At 45.2% G+C, this 25,363-nt stretch overlaps 1 protein-coding gene across 3 annotated transcripts; it reads left to right on the top strand.

The window, feature by feature from the left end:
* The first annotated feature begins 1,841 nt into the window (after nucleotides 1-1,841).
* Plin2 (perilipin 2) lies at nucleotides 1,842-24,726 on the top strand. 3 transcript variants are annotated; one of them, XM_059254509.1, is made up of 9 exons: nucleotides 1,842-1,972; nucleotides 3,284-3,340; nucleotides 3,425-3,620; nucleotides 7,396-7,478; nucleotides 9,911-10,196; nucleotides 12,978-13,159; nucleotides 14,703-14,837; nucleotides 16,140-16,430; nucleotides 24,348-24,726. In XM_059254509.1, the coding sequence occupies exons 2-9, from the start codon at nucleotides 3,311-3,313 to the stop codon at nucleotides 24,426-24,428; spliced, it is 1,284 nt and encodes a 427-aa protein (XP_059110492.1). In that variant the 5' UTR covers nucleotides 1,842-1,972; nucleotides 3,284-3,310; the 3' UTR covers nucleotides 24,429-24,726. The 3 variants fall into 3 exon arrangements, with proteins under 3 accessions (XP_059110492.1, XP_059110490.1, XP_059110491.1); XM_059254507.1 differs by lacking the exon at nucleotides 24,348-24,726 and having other exon boundaries at nucleotides 16,140-17,021; XM_059254508.1 differs by lacking the exons at nucleotides 1,842-1,972; nucleotides 24,348-24,726 and adding an exon at nucleotides 2,012-2,122 and having other exon boundaries at nucleotides 16,140-17,021.
* The last annotated feature ends 637 nt before the right edge of the window (nucleotides 24,727-25,363 follow it).

Raw genomic sequence — 25,363 nt, 5'->3', positions numbered from 1 at the left:
ACAATGGGCAGACCAGATATTTGCTTAGAGTAACACCGAAAAGAAAGGAGTTATTCGATCATTTTTTATTTTTATATTATCATCATCATAAGAATTTTTGGGGGGTGGGTTGTGGGGACAGAGTCTTGCTATGTAGCCTGGGTGGCTCAATATTCATTATGTAGCCCAACTTGGTCTCAAACTTGTAGCAATCCTTCTACCTCAGCCTACTTAGTGTTTCGGCTCACAACTACCTGCACCTTCCGTTCCTAGAGATCCAATGTCTTCTTCTGGCCTTAGAAGGCATTCAGAACTTCTTTGGGCTTCCAGACATTTTATAGTTTACTTTTTTGTTGTTGTTGTTGTTTTGTTTTTTTTTAATTATTCAGTGGTGTCTTTTACTGTGCTGGCGATTGACCCAGGCATACATTTTAATGAGCCAATTTGGACCTTTGAACCTTTGAAAAACCAATAAGCAGCTCCCGTGTGCAGGCAGCATCGGTTAAGTGACTGACGTGGAGGGGAGGGCTGCCCAGAGTTCAGATTCCACAGTTCCAAAAGCAGCTTCCACAAGCATTATCTAGTGAGATCCAGCACAATTGCTGCTTCTCTTACTCCATGCCGTGGTGACAAGGGACCTGCATGGCTAGGGCATGAGAGAGTTTCCTTCCTAAACCTGTTCCCTTTAGTTTCCCTTGCAAGGAATCAGAAGGCCTGCACCTCTACCTTTGCCCAGGAAGGACATTCTCTGAACCCTTATGACTCCAGATGGCCACACAACGTATGAGATCAAATAACCCAGTACATATTCCTGCATCCTACACATCGGATGTTGACTATTTAAGTTCCCTTAAAAAAAAAAAATTGCATGCCAGGCAGTGGTGGAGCACACCTTTGATCCCAGCATTCAGGAGGCAGAGGCAGGTGGATCTCTGAGTTCCAGGCCAGCCTGGTCTACAGAGTGAGTTCCAGGACAGCCAGAGCTACATAGTGAGACCCTGTCTGGAAGAAAAACAAAACAAAACAAAAAACATTGCCTAAATCACAACCAAGTTGGCTGTCTTCTTCAATTGTTGGCTATCACTCCAGAGCGATTTGGAGTTGTCTTGCTGAAGAAAACACAGAAGGCAGTCTCAAGCTTTGTTTTTGGAAATCCAGATTAACCTTTAATTAGAAGCGTTTGATAAATTGTCTCGGTTTGAGAACAGGGTATTTTCTGACCTACACCTCGCAACTAACTCCTGCTGCAATTTCCCCAATGCTGGGGATTACAAACGGGAACCACCACATCCAGTTCATGAATTGTTTAAATCCAAAAGAGCAGTAAACCAGAATCTCTACAGGTCATTATTGTGTTGGAATTTCAAGGATCTTTGTTACTTTCTGGGCCCAAAGTAAAAGGTTAGAACCACGACTTCATTTTTGAAGCGTTCTTTTCTGAGAGCTCTTGTTAGCTTGTCTGCATTTTCCAAAACCCCAAAGGGGGCTCTGCCTTTGCCATATGACTAGCAGGACCCCTGACCTAAGACAGCCGCAGGCCTCACCCCGAGGGCTCCTGGTCTCCTGGCACTGGGCTGGAGTCCCTTGCCAGGGAGGCTCCTGGTGTCCTGGCATCAGGCTGGGGTCCCCTCGCCCGGGGTTGTTCCTAGTGTCCTGGCATCAGGCTAGGGTCCTCTCGCCCAGGCTTTTCCCTGGTGTCCAGGCATCAGGCTGGGGTCCCCTCGTCCGGGCTTGTCCCTGGTGTCCTGGCATCAGGCCGGGGTCTCTTCGCCCAGGCAGGGTTCCCACCTCCCCACTGGGCGGCTCCGGAGACCCAGCCCCGCCTGGTTTTCGGTGGTGCACCGTTCAGCTGCCCCAGGCGGTTAGGCTGTCACGTGTCGCGGAGGCCTGGGCGGGGCAGCCAGGCGGTATTTAGCGCTCGCCCGGGCTGCCCTGCTGTACTGCGGGCTGGACCGTGCGGATTTGCTCTTTGTTCTGCTCTCCGGGCCGTTAGGTGGGTGCTGCATCAGATCAGGGCCCCCAGCGGCTGCCGCTCGGCCTGCTCTGGGCTCGGGGCTGCAGCAATGGGTGGTGACCTGGCCGGTGGTGGCCGGGCGCGGGCAGTCCCGGGCTGGCTGGGAAAGCTTTCGCTTTTGTTCTAGAGGTTTACTTTCTGCTTGCACTTCCGTCTGGGCTGTGGTGGAGCAACTTTTGCTTGTCCCGCAGAGGCTTTATTTAAAGAGAGACAACTTACAGAAGTACTAATGGGGGCGGGTAGTGGGGATTGTCTCATTTTCCTTTAGTGTCTCACTCGACAGCGAAGTCTGTCCTCGGGCTTGCTATAGCCCAAGCTGGCCTTGAACTCGTGCTCCTTTCCTGCCTCAGAGCCCAGGCATTACAGCACCGCCATACCCTTGGAAAACGTCGTAAAGTGGTATTTTATGGGTTGCACTACGAGATGGATACTGCTCGAAGCTTCCGCCTTCAGGGCAATTATTTCTTGTGGAACTGGGACCTTTGGCAGGAGGCTGAGCTGTGGCTAGACAGGTTCTGCTCTGGGCAGAGGGCAGTTTCGTGTGGGTGTGGGTCACTGGGCATGTTAAATTTTACAGCTAGCGCTTGTCCGGAGACGTCTCTAAGTTCTCTGGAGCGACTCTTTCTTGAGCTCAGGCGGCATAAGGCAGCCACTGCTGCATTCAGTCTTAATCATACAGATGGTAAACACTCTCAAGTGTCCGCTTGATGGTCCCGAGGCTGCGAGCAGGCTTGGTGGCCTGTGTCTAAGCCCAACACTAGGGAGACTGAGTTAGGAGGGTCAGTCTGGGCTTTAGACTGGCCAAGGCTAGAGTAAATCAGGGGCACACCTGTAATCCTGTTACTTGGGAGGCAGAGACAGGCAAATCTCCGAGTTGGAGGCCAGCCTGGCCTACATAGTGAGTTCTAGGCTGGCCAGGGTTACAAAGTGAGACCCTGTCTCAAAAATAAAAATAATAATCAAGGGCAGGTCTGTGGGGGAGCTAAGATGTCTTCTGTCTGAATTGAATTGTTTGCCTTTCTGGTTAGCCTTTTTGAAAACAAGCTGCCCTTCAAAGGCATTTCTAGTGTCCTGGTTAAGAGTCAGGACACATGTCAGTGACTACTCTTTCCCGTTGAAAGTGCTTAAACTGCTCCAGGCCCTCACCTAACAGCAGGCTGTTGGCCCAGGAGAGGGCTCTGAGTTAGAGGGTGGGAAATGGAAACTTGATCTGCTGGAATTGAGCAACTTCCCTGGGTTGGGGAAGGAATCCTTTCCCAGTGTTCTGAAATCAGTTTCTTTTCTCTCCAGGTTTCCTTTTATCTCCAGGAGGAAAAAATGGCATCTGTTGCAATTGATCCACAACCGGTATGATTTTTTAAATACCCGTTTCTTGGCCCCCTTTCCCCCCTCTGTTCTGAGTCATTAATATCTACTCCTCTCTGGTTGCAGAGCGTGGTGACCAGGGTGGCCAACTTGCCCTTGGTGAGCTCTACCTATGACCTCGTGTCCTCCGCTTATGTCAGTACGAAGGATCAGCATCCGTATTTGAGATCCGTGTGTGAGATGGCAGAGAAGGGTGTGAAGACCGTGACCTCCGTGGCCGTGACAAGTGCAATGCCCATCATCCAGAAGCTGGAGCCACAGAGTGAGTTCAGATTTTTCAGCCAATATTGAGCCCAAGGGACTAGGTAGGGTGAGTTCTGAGTTAACACCAGGGAACCCTCAGGCCTTCCTGCAACACGAAACTGCTTCTACGTAGAAACTGTCTGGTGACCATCATTGTCACAAAGGGACTGCTTTGTAGCCATGACAGACAGTGGACTCACATCACCCTAATGGGAACTTCCCAGCCAGGCATGGTGGCTCATACCTGTCATCCCAGCGCTTTGGAGGGGAGGTGGAGAAGTGTGAGCTGAAGGTCAGTCATGGCTACATAGTGAACTCCAGGCTGCCTGGGCTGTATGAGACACTGTCTCAAGAAGGAAAATAAAATAAGCTGGACCTGGTGATTTATGCCTTTAGTCCCAGAACTCTAGGGGTGGAGGCAGGCAGATCTTTAAGTTCGAGGTCGGCCTGCTCTACCTAGCAAAATCCAGGCTAGCCAGAGCTACATAGTGAGACCTTGTCTCAAGACAAAAAACAAACCAAAAAGAAAGAAAAAATAAATTTCAAAGGAATCATCCAGGGAGGTGAACTGAGTTAGCTTTCTCATACAATATGTGCAAATTGAAAAACAACTTTTATTGTATTTTTAATTTATTTTGTGTCCGTATGTATGTCTGCATTTGTGTGTAGGTGCGTGCCATGGCCATGGTCAGGACAACAGGGATCAGTTCAGGTCATCAGGCTTAGCAGCAAGCACTCTTACTCACTGAGCCATCTTGCCTGTCCAAACTTTTTGTTTTGAGACAAGGTTGCACTTTGTAGTTCATGCTGGCCAGGAACACACTATGTGACTTTGTTCCCAAACTCAAGGATATCCCCCTGCCTCAGCCTTTCAAGTGGCTAAGATTACAGCCTCTCAAGGCCTAAACCAACATGCCTGGTTTATGCAGTACTGGGGATAGAACTAGGCAAGCACTCAACCCACTGAGTTCTATTCAAAACTTTTATTTATTTATTTTTTTCCCGAGACAGGTTTCTCCATGTAATAGTCCTAGCTGTCCTGGAACTCGATTTGTAGACCAGGCTGGCCTCGAACTCACTGAGATCTGCCTGCCTCTGCCTCCCAAGCGCTCAGATTAAAGGTGTGCGCCACCACAACCACCCGGCAAAACTTTGTATTTTTAATACTAACATTATTGAGATAAGAAAAACACTGAAAAATGAATCTACGTAAATTGAAAATGATTGTAGCTCAGTGGTGGGTGCTTTCCTGGCATGTCTGAGATCCTAGGTTCCATCCCAGAAGTGCAGACAACGGGAGCAAGCTCGGTTTCCTTAGCACTCATTCCTCACTTCTTTCCACCCGCCTCAGGTTGCTATTAATCTATTTTTATATAAATTATTTCTGGCCGCCGGTCCAAGAAGACTTACTTACTCATAAAACTTAGTCTTCTACCACAGGCTTCTTTCACTTAGTGTAGAGCTTTTTCAAGACTTCTCTGTGATATAGCATTGCATGTGCCCCTCAGAGCCATGGCGGATGGCCATGCTGTAGCTGTACTTAATCCCTTTTTTTTTAAATTAAGGAATATTACATTGTGTGGTAGATAATATTTGTCTTCGGACTCCTGATGCTGTGATGAAACACCATAAATCCCAAAGCAACTAGAGGAGGAAAAGGTTTATTTGGCTTACATAACCTGAGTCACTATCCATTGAGGGAAGCCATGGTGGGAACTCAGACTGGGCAAGAGCTGACCCAGAGGCCCTGGAGGGGTGCTGATTACTGGCTTGATTCTCATCGCTTGCTCAGCTGGCCGATAGAAGAACCCAGGAACACCAACTCAGGGGTGGTCCCGCCCACAATGACCTGGGCCCTACCCCATCAATCACTAATTAAGAAAAGGTCCTACGGGCATGCATATAGCCCTGTCTTATGGAGGCATTTTCTCAATTAGGTTCTCTCTTCTCTGATGACTCTGGCTTGTGTCAAGTTGACATAAAAACTAGCCAAGGCAATATTCCTCCTCCTTTTCCTATGTCACAGTGTGTGTTTCTGTGTGTAGCCATGTGGAGGTGTGAGACTGATGCCATGAATCACCCTGGATCACTCACTTTGGAGGCAGAGTCTCTCAATCAAAAACCATAGCTTACTGATATGGTCATCAGGCTAGCCCATTTGTTTTCCGGGTCTCCTGTTTCTGCCAAGGCTGTAGTTACAGATGGCTTGTAATCCACACTATGTGGATTCTGGGCAACTGAACTCTGGTCTTCAAGCATTTTACCCATTCATCAGCTGATGGGCATTAAGGTAGCTTCTACTTTGGGAAGGTGGTGAACAATGCTTCTGTGAAGATATGTACGTACAAGTTTTGGGGTGAATATTTTCAGTCTCGTTAGTATGTATTTAGGAGTAGAGTTGCTGGGTCTTTAATAACTGTTTAAATTTCAGAGAAATCAGGGCTGGAGAGATGACTGAGGGTTAAGAGCACTGGCTGCTCTTCTAGGCAACCTTGGTAGAATTCCTAGTACCCACATGGTGGCTCACAACTATCTGTAACTCCAGTTCCAGGGTATCCAATAACTTTTTTGGTCTCCCATAGACACCAGGCTTGTACACTTGTGCACAGACATACATACAAGCAAAACACCCACCCATACACATTAAATTTGTTTTTTCATTTTTTAGAGGGATCACCAGACTGTTTTTCCAAGTGGCTACACTATTTTACACTCCTACCATCAAATCTCTCCAAAAACATGAACTGCTTTTGACAAAGATTTGAATCAGTCTACAAAGGGTAAATTAGGGCCTTGGTGTAGCTAATCTTTCTCAGCCAGCTCCCAAATTATGACAGACTTATTAGGTACAAAAGCTCAGCCAATAGCTTAGGCTTGTTTCTAAGTAGCTATTGTAACTTACATTAACCTATATCTATTAATTACGACACAGAGACTTTTTAATTATAAAAGCTTGGCCGATAGCTTAGGCTTGCTTCTAAGTAGCTATTATAACTTATTAACCCATTTCTATTAATTTACTTTCTGACTTGTGACTTTATTACCTTTACTCTGTACTACTCATGCTGCTTTCCTACTTCCTCCATGTCTGGCTGCCTTCTTCCCAGCATCCTCTCTGCCCCCAAAATCCTACCTAGCTATTGGCCATTGAGCTTTTTTATTAAACCAGTCAGAGTGATATAGCCTCTCAGTGTACAAAAAGAGATGATTCCAGCACCTTGGATTTTAAGGATTTAAGCCTCCTTTGAGACGCTATGCCAACAATGCTAATTCTGAAATGAATTTGGTGTGAATGCTTGGCCTGTTATCCTTAAGGGAGAAGCTTAGACTGAAATCTGGGCCTCATTAGGGGGATCCAGGGTGCTGCTGTTCACTGGTGAGACCCCAGAATATATGGCTGTGTACTGAGATAGACAGGGACTAACCCAGCCTGGAAATGCTAATTTTGAGAGTTTTCAGTTACTTTATTTCCCAAGTGAAGGACGGTTCAGTGGAAGCTTGCCTACTCTGTTGCTAACATGGAGGCCTTCTTTCTTAGCTGCTTTTCCTATATGACCCCTTATTTACCTGTCACTAGAGGAAAGTTGCCAGTTGCCAGCAATCTGCCTAATTTCCTTCTGTCAGACAGAGCTAGAGAAACCAGGAGGCTGATGCTGTGATTTTTAAGAAAACAAAACTGCGTTCTTGCTATTTTTTTTTTTTTTTTTGTAATAAGGCTAAGTAAATCCCTAAGATATTGTCGTGTGTATTTGCTCTGTACTTACAATGACCCGTGTTTCCTATGTTTCCTGCAGTCGCTGTTGCCAATACCTATGCCTGCAAGGGGCTAGACAGGATCGAGGAAAGACTGCCTATTCTGAATCAGCCGACAGCTGAGGTGAGCTTGGGACAGTGTTGAGGCTTGCTGCTTGGCGCGTTTTCATGGTCTCTTTAGCCCAGGCTCTGTGTGCCACAAGCACACAAATAGCTTGCCCTTAAGCTGGAGCGTTAGTTTTGAAGGAGTAATGGCCGCTCCCTGACTTCCTGAACTGCTGTCGGGTTGAGTTCAAGAAGCAGAGAGGAACTAGCTGCTTTTGGTTAGAATGTTCTAAAGGCCAGTCTCTATCGGTTTGTAACGTGGCTTTGGCTGTGAAACTGCCCTTAAATAACTAGTTCCATGTGGTGCTGGATGTATGTACTACTAACTGGGAGCTGGGCTGGGCTGGCTTTGTGCAACGCTGGTAGGAACCACACGCATACGTGACAGCTAGTCAGTGTGGGCAAAATGATTGCCTCATCCACCCTAGGGATCCTGTAGTTCAGATAATGCTCTAAAATTTTCTTTCTGGTTAAGAATACAGCATTACACAAAATGATAGTTAGGGGAAAACCGGGCTGTGTCTTTCACCATTTAAATAGATGAGTTTAGCATGCAGCCTTTAGAGTACTTTTATGTGTCTCTAAAATGTTCACTTATGTTGCTTGAGGCTATTGGAAGGATAGGAATTAATTTCCATTTGGGGTGTTTAAATTTTGAGGAATGGTTGGCTAGTATGGTGGCGCATGACTTGAATCCCAGGGTTCTAAGCAGAGGCAGGGTGTTCCTGTGAGTTCAAGGCCAGCCTGGTCTACATATCGAGTTCTTGGGCCAGCAGGGCTATACAGTAAGACCCTTTCTCAAAAAAAAAAAAAAAAAAAAAAAAAGAAGTCTTGATGACTTGTTTATAATGCCCAGAATAACTTATGAGCTGGGGGTATATGTAGCTCATGGTTTGCCCAGTGAGTACAAGGCCCTGAGTCTGACCTGCAACTCCACAGCAAAAATAGTCAACTTACTGTATTTCAAACTAAAGAAAAAACTAGGCTGGGATAGTAAACTGAAAGCTTCGTAAGCTGAGATCTTACTAAGAAGTAATTTAGAGGTTGCTGTTGCTGGAGTTCCTTGTGGCTCTGTGCCACCCTCCCCTGAATCTCTTGCTGCCTTCCCCCCTCCCTATCGGTCTTCTCTCTAACCTGGACAACCCCACGTGCCAGGGCCTAGAGGACCAAGTTCATCTTGGTCTGCAGTGTCCTTTCTGGAATGATGCGACTTCTGAATGAGCTATCTAAAGTTATATAATCTCACCGATAGGTAACAAGTTTCCGCTTTCTTTTTTTTTTTTTTTTGAGGAGGTATAGGGTCTCTTAGCCTAGGCCGCCCTTGAATTCCCTTTGTAGGTAAGGGTGACATTAAGCTGCTGATGCTCCTGCCTCTACCTCCCAAGTGTTGAGTTTGTAGGCTTGTAGACTACCCCTTTTTTATGGTGTCAGGACTCAACTCCAGTGTTTCATGATGTTTAAACACTCTACTAACTGAGCTTTCACGATGTTTAAACACTCTACTAACTGAGCTACGTTCCTCGCCTACCGCCCTTCTTCAGTGCCCGTTTTCTCTCCTTTTGCCTACATGCAAATGTAACATTGTAAAGATCTTCTGGATTTTTCTTTTGAGGGGTGGGGCAGGGACTACTGAGGATTGAACTCAGGGCTTTTGGGTTTATTTTGGTTTTGAGTCAAAGTTTCCTTGTGTATCGAACTCAAACTCCAGCCTCAGCCTCTTGAGTGCTGGGATTATAAGCATATTCACCACACTCAGTATAAGATAAAGTTTGAAAAATACTGTATGTAAGTTAATTTTTTGTGGGGTAAATGGGGTGTCGGTGCCACATTGTGTGTGTGGAGGTCAGAAGACAGCTGGAGGGAGGTGATTCTCTCCTTCTACTACGTGAGTCCCGGGGAGAACTCAGTTCTCCAGGCTCGGTAGCACTTCCTTTTGTCTGCTGGGCCCTCTGACTAGCCCTACGAGATATTCTTTTTTGTTATTTTTGTTTTTTGAGACAGAGTTTCTCCACATAGCCTTGGCTGTAGACCAGGCTGGCCTCCCAGGCTTCCAAGATAAATTATTAATGAACCAATGAAAGCCAGTCATGGTGATGCCTTTAATCCCAGCATCCAGGAGGCAGAGGCAATTGGGTCTGGGTTCCAGGCCAGCAAGGGCAGTGTAGTGTAAGACCCTGTCTCAAACAAGAACAACAAAACCAAAACAACTTGATTGCTTTCGTGCTTATTTTATTTGCACATCTAATAATCCTTAAGGAGTGGCTGGTAGGACAAAGACCTGACAGAGACATGGAGCCTCATTGAATCTTAACGTTATGCCCAAGACCTGGAGTAAAAGGTCCATCTTTAACTCTGGAGCCTTTGTAAAAGCGTAAGTGTGTATTTTCCCATTTATCTCACAAGCTGGCTTCTATTTTTTTTTTGTTTTGTTTTGTTTTGTTTTTCTTACAGATTGTTGCCAATGCCAAAGGTGCTGTAACTGGGGCAAAAGATGCCGTGACGACTACTGTGGTTGGGGCCAAGGATTCTGTAGCCAGCACCATCACAGGGGTGGTGGATAAGACCAAAGGAGCAGTTACTGGCGGTGTGGAGAGGACCAAGTCTGCGGTCAACGGCAGCATCAACACAGTTTTGGGGAGTCGGATGGTGCAGCTTGTGAGCAGCGGAGTGGAAAATGCACTTGCCAAGTCAGAGCTCCTGGTAGACCAGTACCTCCCTCTCACTCAGGAGGAGCTGGGTAATGGTGCTTTTATGCTGACATTCCTTTTGATTCCCTTTTAAGAACTCTGCTCATTTATTTAGAGACAGGTCTCAGTATGGAGCCCTGGCTGGCCTGAAACTCTCTATGTAGATTAGGTGGGCCTTGAACTCACAGAGATCTGTCTACTTCTCCAATGCAGGGCTGAGTCTCGAGTGCAGGGATAAGTATGCACCACCATGACCAGCCCAAAGCTACCATTAACATTTAATTAATTAATCAAGTTACATTTTATTATTTTATTTTATTTTATTTTTTTGGTTTTTCGAGACAGGGTTTCTCTGTGTAGCTTTGCACCTTTCCTGGAACTCACTCTGTAGCCCAGGCTGGCCTCAAACTCACAGAGATCCGCCTGCCTCTGCCTCCCAAGTGCTGGGATTAAAGGCATGTGCCACCGCTGCCTGACTACATTTTGTTATTTTATGTATGGTGTACACGCATGCCTTGATGCCTTTGGAAGACCAAGGACACATTGCAGGGGCTGATGCTGTCCTTCCTGCAGGTGTGTCTCAGTCACTGTTCTGCTGCTGTGACAAAACATCATGACCAAGGCATCTTATTTAAGCAGGTGTTTAATTGGACTTATGGTTTCAGAGAGTTAGAGGCCTTGATGGTGGAGCAAACCTATGGTGGCAGGACAGCTGAGAGCTCACATTTGAGAAGCAGGCTAGAGGTGGAGAGAGCACACTGGGAATGGCACCAGCCTTTCAAAAGACTGTAACAGACCTGCTCCATCAAGGCGACACCTCTTAATCCTTCCCACACAGTTCCAGCAACCTGGGACCAAGTATTCAACTGAAAGCCTTTGGCCATTCTCGTTCAAACCACTACAATGTGGCTGCTGGGGATCAAACTCAGGGCATCCGGCTTAGAGGTGCCTCTGCCCACTGAGCCATAGTTCTGGCCTTTTTAGAAAAATGTTTTTTGGCCGGGTGGTGGTGGTACACACCTTTAATCCCAGGACTCAGAAGGCAGAGGCAGGTGAATCTCTGAGTTCAAGGCCAGCCTGGTCTACAAAGTGAGTTCCAGGACAGGCTCCAAAAACAGAGAAACATTGTCTCAAAAAACCAGAAGAAAAAAAAAAGTTTTACTTATTTTTGTTCTGTGTGTATGAATGTTCTCCTTGCATGTCCATCTGTGCATCACATGCATGTGTGATGCTAGATCCCCCGGAACTGTAGTTACAAAGAGTTGTGAGCCCTCATGTGGGTCCTGAAAGTTGAACCCAGGTTCTTCCACTGAGCCATTTCTCCATCCCCTGGCAATAAGTAAATCTTAAAAAAAGAATTTTAAAAAGTTTCGTCTTCAGCATAATAAAATATAACTTTTGTTATACTAACTACATATATTTACCTTCTAGCTCATGACATCTCTCAATCTGTCCTGCCTGCAAAATATGCTAGGCCAATGGTGGTACAGGATTTGTGGAAGTAGCCAACCAATATCTGTTTTGACGTAAGGTTCACTTCACAAGAAGGAACTCGTACCATAGACTGGTTAACTGAAATAACTGAGAAACCAGAAATATAATGTAAAACAAAACATTACCTGAAAAAAACTACAAACAAACAAAACAGTATCAATAAGGGCTGTAGAGATAGCTCAGAGGTTAAGAGCACTGGTTGCTCTTCCAGAGGTCTTGAGTTCAATTCCTGGCAACTACATGGTTGCCTACAACCATCTGTGATGAGATCTAGTGCCTTCTTCTGGTAGGCAGGGATACATGCAGACAGAACATTCAATACATAATAAATAAATAAATCCTTAAAAAGTTTATTAATAAAATGACTCCTAAAGATATTCTCCTATACTCAGATAAGTGCCTTGTCCAGTCATCAGAGAGGCTTCTTCTGGCAGATGGAACTGATGCAGAGACCGATATTACATCCAGGGAGATTCTCTTTCAAATCCCTCCCCTCAGAGATCAGGGAATCTAATGGAAGAGGAGGAAGAAAAATTGTAAGAGCTAGATGGGCTGGATGACATCAGGAGAACAGGCACTATTAACTAAACATGGCATATATGAACTCAGAGACTGAAGCAGTAAGAGCAGGGCCTATGTGGGTCTGCAGCAGGACCTCTGCATATATAGCATTGTAGCTGTTAGATTAGTATTTTAATGAGATACCTGACAGTGAGAATTAGTGGGTCTCTGGCTCTTGTGCTTGCTCTTGGGACTCTTCTCCTTTCTGATTGTTGTGTCCTACTTCAATAAGATAGTTTTTTTCCTTTATCTTGCTATGTTTTATTTTATCTTGTTTGGTTGTTACCTTTTCTTTTCAAATAAGATACAGAAATGGAGTGGCTCTAGAGGAGAGGGGAGGTAGAAAAGAAATTGGAGGAGGGGAAATTATAATCAGAATATATTGTATGAGAAAATAATCTATTTTCAATAAAAGGAAAAAAATTAAAAATCACTGATTTCAAAATTAAAAAAAAAAAAAAAAAAAAAAGTTTCAAGTCATTCTTGGTTATATAGCAGGTTTGAGACCAGCCTTAGTGGTCCTTAGTTAGTATTACTGCTTGTTCTATGTGCCGAGGTCTGTGTTGCTAAGAAGTTCATGCTGGTGGGAAAAGCATATGTAAACACACATGCACGTGTGTGTGTATGTGTGAGTGTGTAACAGATACAGTAGCACATCAGGGTGGTCGACCCAACAGTGGATATGAACAGTCTCAGGGAATCCAGACGTCTTCGTTGGGATCACAGCTGAGATCCCTTGTTTATTTTCTCATTTTCTTTTTGTCCTTTATTTCCAGAGATAGAAGCAAAAAAGGTGGAAGGCTTTGATGTGGTGCAGAAGCCAAGTTACTATGTACGACTGGGGTCCCTGTCCAGCAAGCTGCGCTCCCGGGCCTACCAGCAGGCTCTCAGCAGGGTCAAAGACGCCAAACAGAAGAGCCAGGAGACCATTGCTCAGCTCCATTCCACCGTTCATCTGGTGAGTACAGTGCCATTTTAGGGATGAGAGGAGATACGTTTAGGACATTTAAGGATTTCAATATTATATGTGAATAGCCCAGTGGACAAATGGAGTGTGTTCAGATGACTAGAAAAGAGTGAAACTCCTGGGGTGTCAGTACAGCCAGTTCCCTGTCCTGTGCCACGTCCAGAATGTGATGCTGTTGGCAATGATCCAGAGGTGGGGTTGGGAACTTCTGAAGAACTCTAAGAACAGTTTCCATGGGGCCGAAGAGATGGCTTAGAAGTTAAGAGCACTTGCTGTGCGCGCACACACACACACACACACACACGGCAGCTCAGAAGTACCTGTAACTCTAGTTCCAGGGGGTCCAACACCCTCTTCTGGCCTCTGAGGGCACCAGGGCATCAGGCATGCACATTGTGCGCACACATGCATGCAGACATACATCAAAATAAACCAGGAGGTGGTGGCGCATGCCTTTGATCACAGGGAGGCAGAGGCAAGTGGGTCTCAGTGATTTCAAGGCCAGCCTGGTCTACAAATCAAGTTCCAGGACAGCCAGGACTGTTACACAGAGAAACCCTGTCTCGAAAAACCAACAAAACAACCCAAAAAAGTAAGTCTAAAAAACAAATAAAACAAACAAACAAAAAAAACCCCACTTACTTTAATCCCAGTGCTCAGGGAGGGAGAAGTAGTGAGATATCTGTGAATTTGAGGCCAGCCTGGTTTACATAGCACATTCTAGGACAGCCAAGACAAAGACTGTCTCAAAAAAAACAACAACAACAACAACAAAAACCTAAACAAATAGAAACTCAGGCTATTCTAGGAAGTTATAAATGTATATCTTGAGCAGTTTTCCTGTTAGATATTTGCCTTACAGATACTTCTTTTACTTTATAGTTGGAAGAGACCATACAGTGCACAGCAGAAGTAGGGGTGAGTCTGTGCAAAACATCACAATAGATTACTGTGCAGCCATTAAAGATTGCCAAGTTAAAGAGTGGCATGTGCAGTACTGAGCGTCAGTTTCTTCCTGGAAGAACAAGCGGCTGGTGACAAGGAAGAGGAAGGCTGAATTCTCTTCCTCTTTTTTTTTTTCCAGACAAAGTCTTGCTATGTAGTTCAGGCTGGCCCAGAACTTGATACGCAGACCAAGCTAGCTTCAGACTTGTAGCAATTCTCTTGCCTCTGCCTCCCGAGTGCTGGGATTACCGGCGTGCACCACCGTGCCTGGCCTCCTTTCTCCTTTATTTTTCCCGTGCCTTTTTCTTCTTTTAATTCTCATTTACCCTTCATGCGAATATAAACTCTATTACGTTTTACCTGTATATTTACCTGCTGATCTATTACCAGGATCAGCAACTTAATAGTTGCACAGAGGCAATGAAGAGCCACTGCCATCCGGTCGACTGCCAGGTCGATAGGTAAACGCAGCTGTCATTAAACTCTTACAGCAAATCTGTGGTCTCTACGTCACCTGCGTGCGCCACGGAGCTGCAAGCAGATGGGAAGTGAAGGGATGACCGGGTTCACCTGTTTTGTTTCATCCCAGATTGAATTCGCCAGGAAAAACGTGCACAGTGCCAACCAGAAAATTCAGGGGGCCCAGGATAAGCTCTATGTCTCCTGGGTGGAGTGGAGGAGGAGCATTGGCTACGATGACACTGACGAGTCCCACTGTGCTGAGGTGAGATGAAAGTCTTTCCTTATCAGCTTCCCTGTGAAGACTCACACAGACGTGGAATCCCAGCTCTTTGGGGTGTTGAGGCAGGAGGATAACAGGTTCAAGGCCAGCCTGGGCCTATCTGAAAATAAATAAAGAGAGGGGCTGGAGAGATGGGTAAGCAGATAAAGGTGCCTCCGGCCCACCTGGTAGAAGGAGGTAAACCAAGTCTCTCAGGTTCTCCTCTGACCTCCGCATAAGTACACACTATAAATGTAGTTGAAATATTATTTTTAGAAGTAAGGAGCGGGCTGGGGTGTAGCTCAGTGGTGCACCTGCCTTGGGATGGGCAAAGGCGGTTTCTGGAGAAGCTCAGGACACAGCTGAGAGCTGACAGTAAACTCGTGAAAGGATAGGGGCTCATTCATGCTCCAGAACTTGCTCAACGTAATCACACAAAATGGTCCTCCGTGTCCCCGGAGTGCCTCTGAAATCAGTGTCAATTGTTGGTTCCTATTGCATCCTCTTATCTGAGAATAGAAGATCTGAATTCAACTAACAACAGGGAGTCTACGCTTTGATGTCTGCTCTCCCCTGCTTGCTAGTCTTCATTTTAAGAGGATGATCTTTGCAGTCACGAGTTCAAATCTCCCACTTAGCTGCTTTCCAGCTGTCAATGGAGCAAATTACTTAAACTCTAAGCATATATTCCTAGCTGTGAAATATGATTAGTGCTGCTGCATACAGTATCGTTATAAGGGTTATTAGAAAAATCAAATGGAGCCAGGTAGTGGTGGCTCATGCCATTAATCCCAGCACTCCGGAGGCAGAGGCAGGCAGATCTCTGTGAGTTTGAGGCCAGCCTGGTCTACAAAGTGAGTTCCAAGACAGCTGGAGCTGTAACATAGAGAAATCCTGTCTTGAAGAAAAGAAAAAAAAAAAATCTGGCCGGGCGGTGGTGGCGCACGCCTTTAATCTCAGCACTCAGGAGGCAGAGGCAGGTGGATCTCCGTGAGTTCGAGGCCAGCATGGTCTACAGAGTGAGATCCAGGAAAGGTGCAAAGCTACACAGAGAAACCCTGTTTCGAAAAACCAAAAAAAAAAAAAAAAAAAAAAAAAAAAAAAAAAAAAAAAAAATTGGTTGGGGTCTTAGTTCAGTGACGGGGCATTCCTCCCTGGGGAAAAAAAAGCGAACACTCAGGAGTCAAAGAAGCTGCATGTGGATGGATGTCCGTATGGATACATAGCCAACACACTGTGTTTGGGCTAAATCTTACCTAGCACCGTCAGACCCACTGCTAATTCCTGAGTTTGTTTTATTTTTAGCACATCGAGTCACGTACTCTGGCCGTCGCCCGCAACCTGACTCAGCAGCTCCAGACTACATGCCAGACTCTCCTGTCCAATGTCCAAGGGCTACCACAGAACGTTCAAGATCAGGCCAACCACTTGGGGGTGATGGCAGGTGACCTCTACTCAGTGTTCCTCAATGCTGCCTCCTTTAAGGAAGTGTCTGATGGCTTCCTCACTTCTAGCAAGGGGCAGCTGCAGAAAATGAAAGAGTCCTTAGATGATGTGATGGATTACCTTGTTAACAACACGCCTCTCAACTGGCTGGTAGGTCCCTTTTATCCTCAGTCTACTAAGTCTCAGAATGCACAGGTGGACAAGACCAGCCAGGAGGTCCAGCAGTCCGAGCTCAAAACTCCTGAACCCGTCCTTGTCACTAGTGCATGTAGCCAGGTGACATCCTTTGCTAGTTTGAAATTAACCCAGTAGGTGACTTTAGATTGGAAAAGCAGCTAGTTCAAACAAAGGTCCTCATTATGGTCATTAGTGGCTGAATTAAGTGCTGTAAAGGGGCCGGCCGCCATTGGCACATGAGTTCTTTTTCCCTGGCTGGTGAGCGGAATGTGTTAGGCATGTGAGAGCCTAGCCAGAACTTAAAAGCTCAGGAGTACTTACACCTTTTTGTCTGTGGCCTTTGTGCTGTTGGCTGTAAATGTCTGTCTGTACCGAATAAAGATTCATTCATGTGGCTTCTGCTTTGAACTGACATCTGCTCCTGCATATTCTGAGCAGGCTTCATCATTGTTCATCTCCAGGCGCATGCTTGTGCAACTTGAATTTAGTTTTCTTTTTTTATTCCCTATGAAGAAATGCCACCTTTGGATTCAATAAAATTCACAGCAGGATGGAGCACTTTTATGCTGTTGTCACGTGGGCTTTGTGTGTCGCTTTCGTTGACCTGCTTGACCTGCATGACCTTGTTAAGCACATACATGAATTCCAGTTGGCCTGTTGGGGAGGTCAGCAGGGTCATAGCATTCAGAGACTGATCCGAAGTTTTCAAATAAATCCAAAGCTAATATGAGGCTGAACACATTGTTACTGCCACTCAGGAGGGTGATGGGGAGGATCACTTGAACCCAGGACTTAGAGAGCAGCCTGAGCAGTAGGGAAGCCGTCATAGCTGCCAAGCCTAATGACTTGGGTTCAAGACCCACCCCATGATAGGTGGAAAGAACTGACTCTGAATGTTATTCTCTGAGTTCTTTATGCACAAGCAAGTACACACAAAACACACACACACACACACACACACACACACACACACACACAGACAGGATGGTGACACACACCTTTAATCCCACCACTCAGAAGGCAGAGGCACGTGAATCTCTGAAGTTTGAGGGTAGCCTGGTCTACATAGCAAGTTCTAGGACAGCCAGGGCTGCATAGAGAAACCGTATCTAAAACAAAGCAAAAACACAATAAAAGTGTGGAGTGCCTTTTAATTTTTTAAAAAATAAATTGTTTAAAGGGGGGTGACTGGAGAGATGGCTCAAGGGTTAAGGGCACTAGTCGGGTTCAATTCCCAGCATGTACATGGCAGCTCGGAACTGAAACTCCAGTCCCCAGGGATTCCAACACACGTGTAGGCAGAACGCCCATTTACATAAAACAAATAAAAACATGATACTTTCAAAAAAAAAAGCCAGAAAACAGTCTATGGCCATACTTCCCCGTACACTCTTTCGAGCCTGGAAAAATAAAAACTCAACAGAAAACAAAAACAAAAAGCAAGGTGTGGGGCCACGGTGGCACATGCCTCTGACCTTAGTGTGTAGGAGATAGAGACAAGAGAATCCAAGTTCTAGAATAGTCCCAGAGTGGTGATGACTTTAATCCTGGCACTCCGGAGGCAGAGGCAGTACAATCTCCGAGTTTGGGGGTCTGGGCTACATGAGACCCTATCTCAGAAAAACGCAAAACATAAAGGACAAAAATCGTGTACGTTAGAATTTTATTAGGTGGCAGTTGTTCATTTGCCAATTAAACTACCCGAGAGGAGTTGAAAACATTTTCTTTAGATTTGTTTTTTGTATGTATGTTTGAGTGTTTTGCCTCCATGTATGTATGTGCACTACACGCATGTCTGATACCTGTGAAGGTCAGAAGAGGACATTGGGTCCCCCGGAACTGGAGTCACAGTTATGAGCCAACATGTGGCTGCTGGGGAATCAGATCCCTGGTCCTGTGTAAGAGGAGCCAGTGCTCTCTACAGCTGGGCCTTCTCTCCAGCCACCCCTCCCCCAGGGGAATTTTAAGGGCCTGGTCACCGCGGGCTGCTTTGCTGGACAGGAAACTGGGAGGTTTGCACTGCTTTCCCCAAAAGACAGCAGACCTTTTTTTTCTCCCAAGAGCCCAGTTAAAAAATAAGTCACAAGTGAGATTGCTCAGTGTCCACTTGCCTGGATAACTATTTCTGTGTGAGAAAACAATTTCAGTCAATGGTGAGATGCCCATAGGAAGTCACGTGAGAATAGTTAGAAGGAAGAAATCTAAGCAATCTGTCTATGGTAGCCAGGCTTCTAGTTCCTTTAAGGGAGACCCATCGTTTAGGACTGGTCGAGAGACTCCTTATCACAAAGCTGCAGTCTTATCAAACTTTCAAAACTGCAAATGTAAGCTGGGATGCTCTCAGCTGGTAGAGTGCTTCCCCGGCATGCACTAAACCCTGCCTGGGTTCCATCCCAAACACCTCATCAACGAGGTGTGGTCACTCCTGGAACCCTAGCATTTTGGAGGTGCCAGCGGGAAGAGCACAAGTTCAAGATCATCCATGCCTATGGAGTTAGTTCAGGGACAGCCTGGACTACACGGAACTTGATATAGAAAAACCAGTATTTTCAAGATAGCAAATTCCAGGGGCCGAAGAGACGCCTTATTGGTTAAGAGCACCAGCTGCTCTTGCAGAGGACCTGGTTTCTGTTCCTAGTACCCACACGCAGGCTCACAGCTGCCGGTGGCCCAGTTCCAGGGGATCTGAAGCCCTCCTCTAGTCTCTGGGCATAGCGTGCACATGGTACATATCATCAAACAAAGTGCTCCTATGTGAAAAGTAATATTTTAAAAATAGAATGTTTAAAAAAGGAAGAAAATTCTAGAGCCACCACTCTGCTGGCTACGCTAAGAAGTGAGCAGGGCTGCCCTTCGCTAGAACTAAACGCTAAGAAGGAAGTCTCTTCCCTGGCTCATGCCTTCCCATGAAAATAAGAAAGAGTGTGTGACTTCCCCGTGTCCTTGTTGGGGGTCTGGGACTCGCTGGCATCCTGGCAGCTGTCTTTGGCAGTTACAGACCTTCTGGTTTCAGGAAAGGCAGATAGATTATTCATGAGTCTGTGGTTCTTAATTTCTTTTTTCTAAGTTCAAATTAGCCATTCTGTGGCTTATCTTTCCATTCTGTGCCTCAGAAGTATGCACGTGGTTTATTTCACTTGAAAATATTTGTATTTGTGGGTATAAAAATGGTTTTTTAAAAATGTTTATTTGCTTTAGTGTGGGTGTATGGGTGCCGTGATGGGTGTAGAGGTCAGAGGACAATTTGTGGGAGTCCATTTTCCGCTACCATGTGGGTCCCCATCAAACTCAGCTTATCAAACTTGATAGCAAGAGCCTTTACGCTCTGAGTCATCGCACTGGCCCATGTGTTTTGTTTTTGAGATGGGGTCTTATTGGGCCACCCACGCTGGCCTAACTCTTGGACTCAAGCAATCTTCCTGACTCAGCCTTCCGGGTACAGGAACTGTAGGTGTGTGATACACACCTGGCTTGGAGAATTCATATGTAATAACTACATGTCTACTCTTTCTTGTTGAGTTTGATCTTGCTACACAGCTCTGGTTCTCTTCAGTCTCCTGAGGACTGAGATTATAGGCACGTGTCATAATGCTGGCTACTTAATTCTGAATGTATACTCTTGTGTTGCTCTGTGACAAGAGTTTCAGTGCTAACTAAATTGATGATGAAAAGGAGACAGGTCTGAAGTTCATTCTTCCTGAGCAACAGAATGCAGATTAGAGCTGGCAGTGGTGGCACAGGCCCTTAGTCCCAGCACTCAGGAGGCAGAGGCAGGCACATCTCTGTGAGTTCAAGGCCAGCCTGGTCTACATAGGGAGTTCCAGGACAGCCAGAATGACAAAGAGAGACCTTGTCTCAAAAACAAAGCAGCAAAGCCAGACTAGAAAGCAGATGACTTTTAGCAGACCCTCCTGCCGCTCGTCATGACCTGTGAACACTGGTTGTGGTTTCGTCTACCCGTGCCTCTGTATAGAGAATTTATGCAAGCATGCTTTTCATTGGCTTAGCAGTATCTGGTGTCTTCAAATGTTCATCGTGGCATAAACTGACAGAAAATTTAGTTGTAACTAATTTCCTAACACAGCATCTTACCATGTCAGGGTAGTAAGTAATGGCTGCATGAGCTCTGGTGGGTTAGCCTGAGAGAAGAACTCTGTCATTAGTCCTGTGCAAACAAACAAACACCTCAAGAGAATATGGAGTGCTGTCCATTAGTCTCTTTAGTTTTCTTATCTTTACAGACCAATGATACATCTATGGATGGAAGTGAAAAATTGAGGACAAAAGTGTCTTTAAAAATCTTTTATTTCGGCTGGGTGTGGTGGCACGTGCCTTTAATCCCAGCACTCGGGAGGCAGAGGCAGGTGGATCTCTGAGTTCAATGCCAGCCTGGTCTACACAGTGAGTTCCAGGACAGCCAGGGCTACACAGAGAGACCCAGTCTTAAAAAAAAAAAAAATTAAATTCTAGAGACAGAGTCTTATTATGTTTCCCAGGCTAGACTCAAACTCTTGGGCTCAAGTGGTCTTTTTGCTTCATCTCCCTCAAAAGCTCAGACTGTAGTAGACACAAACCACTACACCCATCTATCTGCACGGTCCTTACTAGCTCGCACTAGAGTGTGAGGACACTATCTGTGGGACAATGACATGTATTCTCTCTAACTGGCCAGCTCAGGTAAGTACATAATACCAGGACATGATTAGGGAAACCACAGCTCCTTTGGTGAGACATTAAAGGCACTGAGGAGCTAGTGAAGTAAAAAGAGAAACTAAGATGTGGGTTTTGCCCCATGCCCCTTTTAGAGTACTGCTTAAGAGGAGGCCAGAGAACAGACCTTTAAGAAGCGGTCTAACGGGTGTCTGGGAAGCAGGTGTGGGAAGAGGGAGAGCCTCTCTCGCCAGCTGGACCTTTCTTGGCTCCCACGGGACAGGGCCAGTTAGATCTCAGATCTGATCCAGTTCCAGGAGTAACTCGATACCGAGGCCTCTCTCTGTGATGGCCTTATGAGGTCTTTCTCTGTGATGGTTTTGTGACTTGTCTCTGACCCACTAAGCTTAAGTGTTTATTACTTTGGTCTCAAGGAAACCTTCAGGCTGTTTCTATACACTTTCCACAGAGGGTTCCTGTGATACAGGCTATTCTGTAACATTTTAAAATGGCTTCGTGGTAAAGACCTTCCTTACTCCTCTTAGTTCTTCTGAAATTCTGATACGATCCTCTCACCCCGTGTGTGGAACTTATTAACTCAACTCATTCTGGGATAGGCTCAGGGCATATTTACAGCGGTTTTGGTTCAGGCTAGTCTCAAATTCATGGCAATCCTCCAGCCCTAGTCTACTGAGTGCTAGGATTACACAGGCCTTTGCAACCACTTTGGCAAGTTGAGGAAGCCTTTTAATTTAAATTAAATTCAGCTAGGTGATCGCTTCAAGTGACAGGAAGTAAGGGTGAAGGAGGATGTTTACGTTTCAGAGGGGGCAGAGTTAAGCGACTTTCTTTCTTTGTTCTTGATAAGGTTTTGCTAAGTAGCCCAGTCTGGCTTCGAACTCAATATGTACTAAACTCACTCTCCACCTTCCTCAACCCTCTAAGTGTCGGGACTATAGGATGTGCCATCATGCCCAGCCAAGATTCCTCTTTCATACTTGCTTAAACTGGGCCCTCAGGATAGAAAGAAGTGGGGTATAACAAGAGAAAGCTTCGAATCTCACACAAGAGCCTCATCTTCGTAGAGAGTGGACCTCCCAGACATTTAGCGTGGTACTCATTTCATGAAAGTTCTATTGGAGTGAGCCAGATACAAGATGTTGGTCCCGTATCATAATTTCAATTGCCTGCATTTTGGACTGATACTGAAAAAAATCTGCTTTGTACACTTACTAGGTAAAAAGAATGTGAATATGAGAGCAGTTACCATATATATATATATATATATATATATATATATATATATATATATATATATATATATATATATATATATATATATGGTGTGTGTGTGTGTGTGTGTGTGTGTGTAGCTGTATTAACAAAGTCATGTTTATTTGAGTGCCTCATAGTGTAAGGTATGAACTCTGCCATTGCCTTGCTCTGCAGAGCATCCCACTTAGGGCAAGTGAGTGGGAGTAGTTACGTGTGTCAGCTCACTCAGCCGTTCCTAATTGTCCAGTAAAGGTAAAGCAAGTGAGGCAGGACTAATGGCTCCTGCCCCCCTGGGCTGCAAGCACACCCTCAAGCTCATAGACTGCCCATTAAGGATGAGGAGAGGTTGCCTCAAATATTTGCATGATCTTTTTGTTGTTGTTGTTGTGTTATATATCCAAACTATAGGCCAGCAAGCTGGCTCAGCCGGTAAAGGCATTTGCTACCAAACTTGAAGACGCAAGTTCAGTACTGAGGACCCACACTGTGGTAGGAGGGACCTGACTCCTACAGGTTGTTCTCTGACCTCCACCCACATGCTGTGCCGTGCATTTACACATACAAGCACAAAGTTAAAAAAAAAAATCTAAACTACTTTTATGTAACAAACTCAAAATTTATTTTTATTTTTTTGCTTCATTATTTAAAATCTGTTCCCAAAACAATTCCTGAACCCATGTTATAACTTTTAGCACTGTGCACACACATTTACCACAGGTTAAACCCCTACAGATAGCATTTCCATTCCTGTGGTTGTATAGCCAGGAAAGGCATCATATCCTCAATGTGTTTAGTGCCATCTTCTGGAGATGTGTGGTAACAAGTACGTGCATCTGTGTTGTGTATTGTCTGAATGGTGCCCCCTAGGGGTTACATGGTGAACAGCCTGCAAAAAAATACTCAGCATCTCCGACTAGCCCCCCTAGTGTCACAGTGTGCATGTCATGCTGACTCCACCTTTCATCACTGATAGGCCTTTTCAGCAAAACACTTCTTACAGCCCTGCTTTGACAGTACATAACAGGTATTTATTTTCTATTTTTAAATTTCTTTTTATTTCATGTGCATTGGTGTTTTTATCTGCATGTATGTCTGTATGAAGGAGTCAGATCCCCTAGAACTGGAGTAGCAGACAGTTGTGAGCTGCCATGTGGGTGCTGGGAATTGAACCCAGGTCCTCTGGAAGGGCAGCCAGTGCTCTTCACCACTGAGCCATCTCCCAGCCCCAGATATTTATTTTCTAATTCTGGGAAATGATTTGTGAAGCATTTCCCAAAGCCCCGCAACGGTGGTAGGCAAGATCACGAACTTAGAACTTAAACTCACCATACACGATAGACAATGGCTGCTCTTAGCTGCCTGTTCCCTTCCTATGTCCTTTATATAGAAGGTGGATTGTTCATATGGCACTCTTAAGCCATCCTAAGGCCTTAAGTGTGTGTGTGTGTGTGTGTGTGTGTGTGTGTGTGTGTGTGTGTGTGTTGGGGGGGGGCAGTAGAGGCACTAGGAGCTGCTTTGGACCTGAAAGTTCACTTCTCTTCTTTACTGCTTGTCCTACTTTTGACCTTAGTCTACACAGGGAAGCTAGTGCTTGTTTCACATCTGTGGTGGTTTGAGAGAAAATGGCCCCCAAAGAGAGAGGCACTATTAGGAGGTGTAGTCTTGTTGGAGGAAGTGTGTCACTGTGGGGACTGGCTTTGAAGTCTCTTTTGCTCAAGAATTCCTCAGTGTGGCTCTCAGTGACTTCCTGTTGCCAGCAAGATGTAGGACTCTCAGCTATTTCTGGAGCACCGTGTCTGCCTGCACGCTGCCCTGCCATCATGATAATGGTCTGAACCTCTGAAACTGTAAGGGAGCCACCCCACCCATTAACTGTTTCCTTTGTAGGAGTCGCTGTGGTAATGGTGTCTCTTCACAGCAATAGAAACCCCAACTAAGACAACATCTAAGGTTCTTCTTTTACAGATGCTTGATTTCACTCTCGTGGACTTGACATCTGAGACTGATGAAGTTCCTGATATTATACCTTTGGAAGAAGAAGACTGAGCCAATGATCGTGCACTCACAGCCTTGTCCTCTTAGGGCAAAATGCTACCCAACTAACACAAAGAAAGACTCTCTTTTGTTGAAAATGTATTATGTATCAGTTTTTTATATTTACACCTGCGTTTATTCCTGTGGCTTTGGGGAATGTTAATCTGCTTTTTCTTGGCTGTTTGATCTTAATTGTAAATGACATGAACTTTTGTAAGAGATCTTGTTCAGCATCATATGTCACTTTATATAATTCTTTAATGTTTAATTACTGAAATGACTATAATAAAATTGGGCTGTAGACCTGTGAGATGGCTTGGTGGGTAAATGTGTTTGCTGCCAAGCCTGATGATCTGAGTTTGACCCTTTAGGACCCACATGACAAAAGAGAAAATTGACTCCCTCAAATTGTCCTACACACACACACACACACACACACACATAATAAAAATATAAAAATTTGGAAGTATAATCCTTGATCAGAGAGTCTTTTTTTTTTTTTTTTTTTTAACTGAACATTTGCTACTGTTTGTTTCTTAGGACACTCTTCTTTTGGTCACAGCATACTCATGTCTTTGGAGGTCTCAGTGGGTCAGACAGTCAAGGCTTTATGCTTTCTCTTATTCTAGAGGTGGCCTGTGGAATATTTCTTTACACTGTGTGAATATATGTCACTGTGATTGGTTTAATAAAGAAGCTGACTGGCAAATAGCTGAACGGAACAAAGTTAGGCAGGAGAGCCAAACTGAGAATGCTGGGAGGAAGAAGGGCAGAGTCAGAGGAGCAGCAAGCAAGCAGATGCACAGACACAGAGCAAGATGGACATGAGAAAAGGTACCAAGCCATGTGGCAAAGCATAGACAAGAATTGTGGGTTAATTTAAAATGTAAGAGTTTGCTAGTGCCGGGCGGTGGTGGCGCACGCCTTTAAACCCAGCACTCGGGAGG

The sequence above is a fragment of the Peromyscus eremicus genome, chromosome 2, assembly GCF_949786415.1.
Source record: "Peromyscus eremicus chromosome 2, PerEre_H2_v1, whole genome shotgun sequence".
Taxonomy (NCBI): domain Eukaryota; kingdom Metazoa; phylum Chordata; class Mammalia; order Rodentia; family Cricetidae; genus Peromyscus; species Peromyscus eremicus.
The sequence above is the reverse complement of the archived record's forward strand: the minus strand, read 5'-3'. Positions and strand labels throughout refer to the sequence as shown.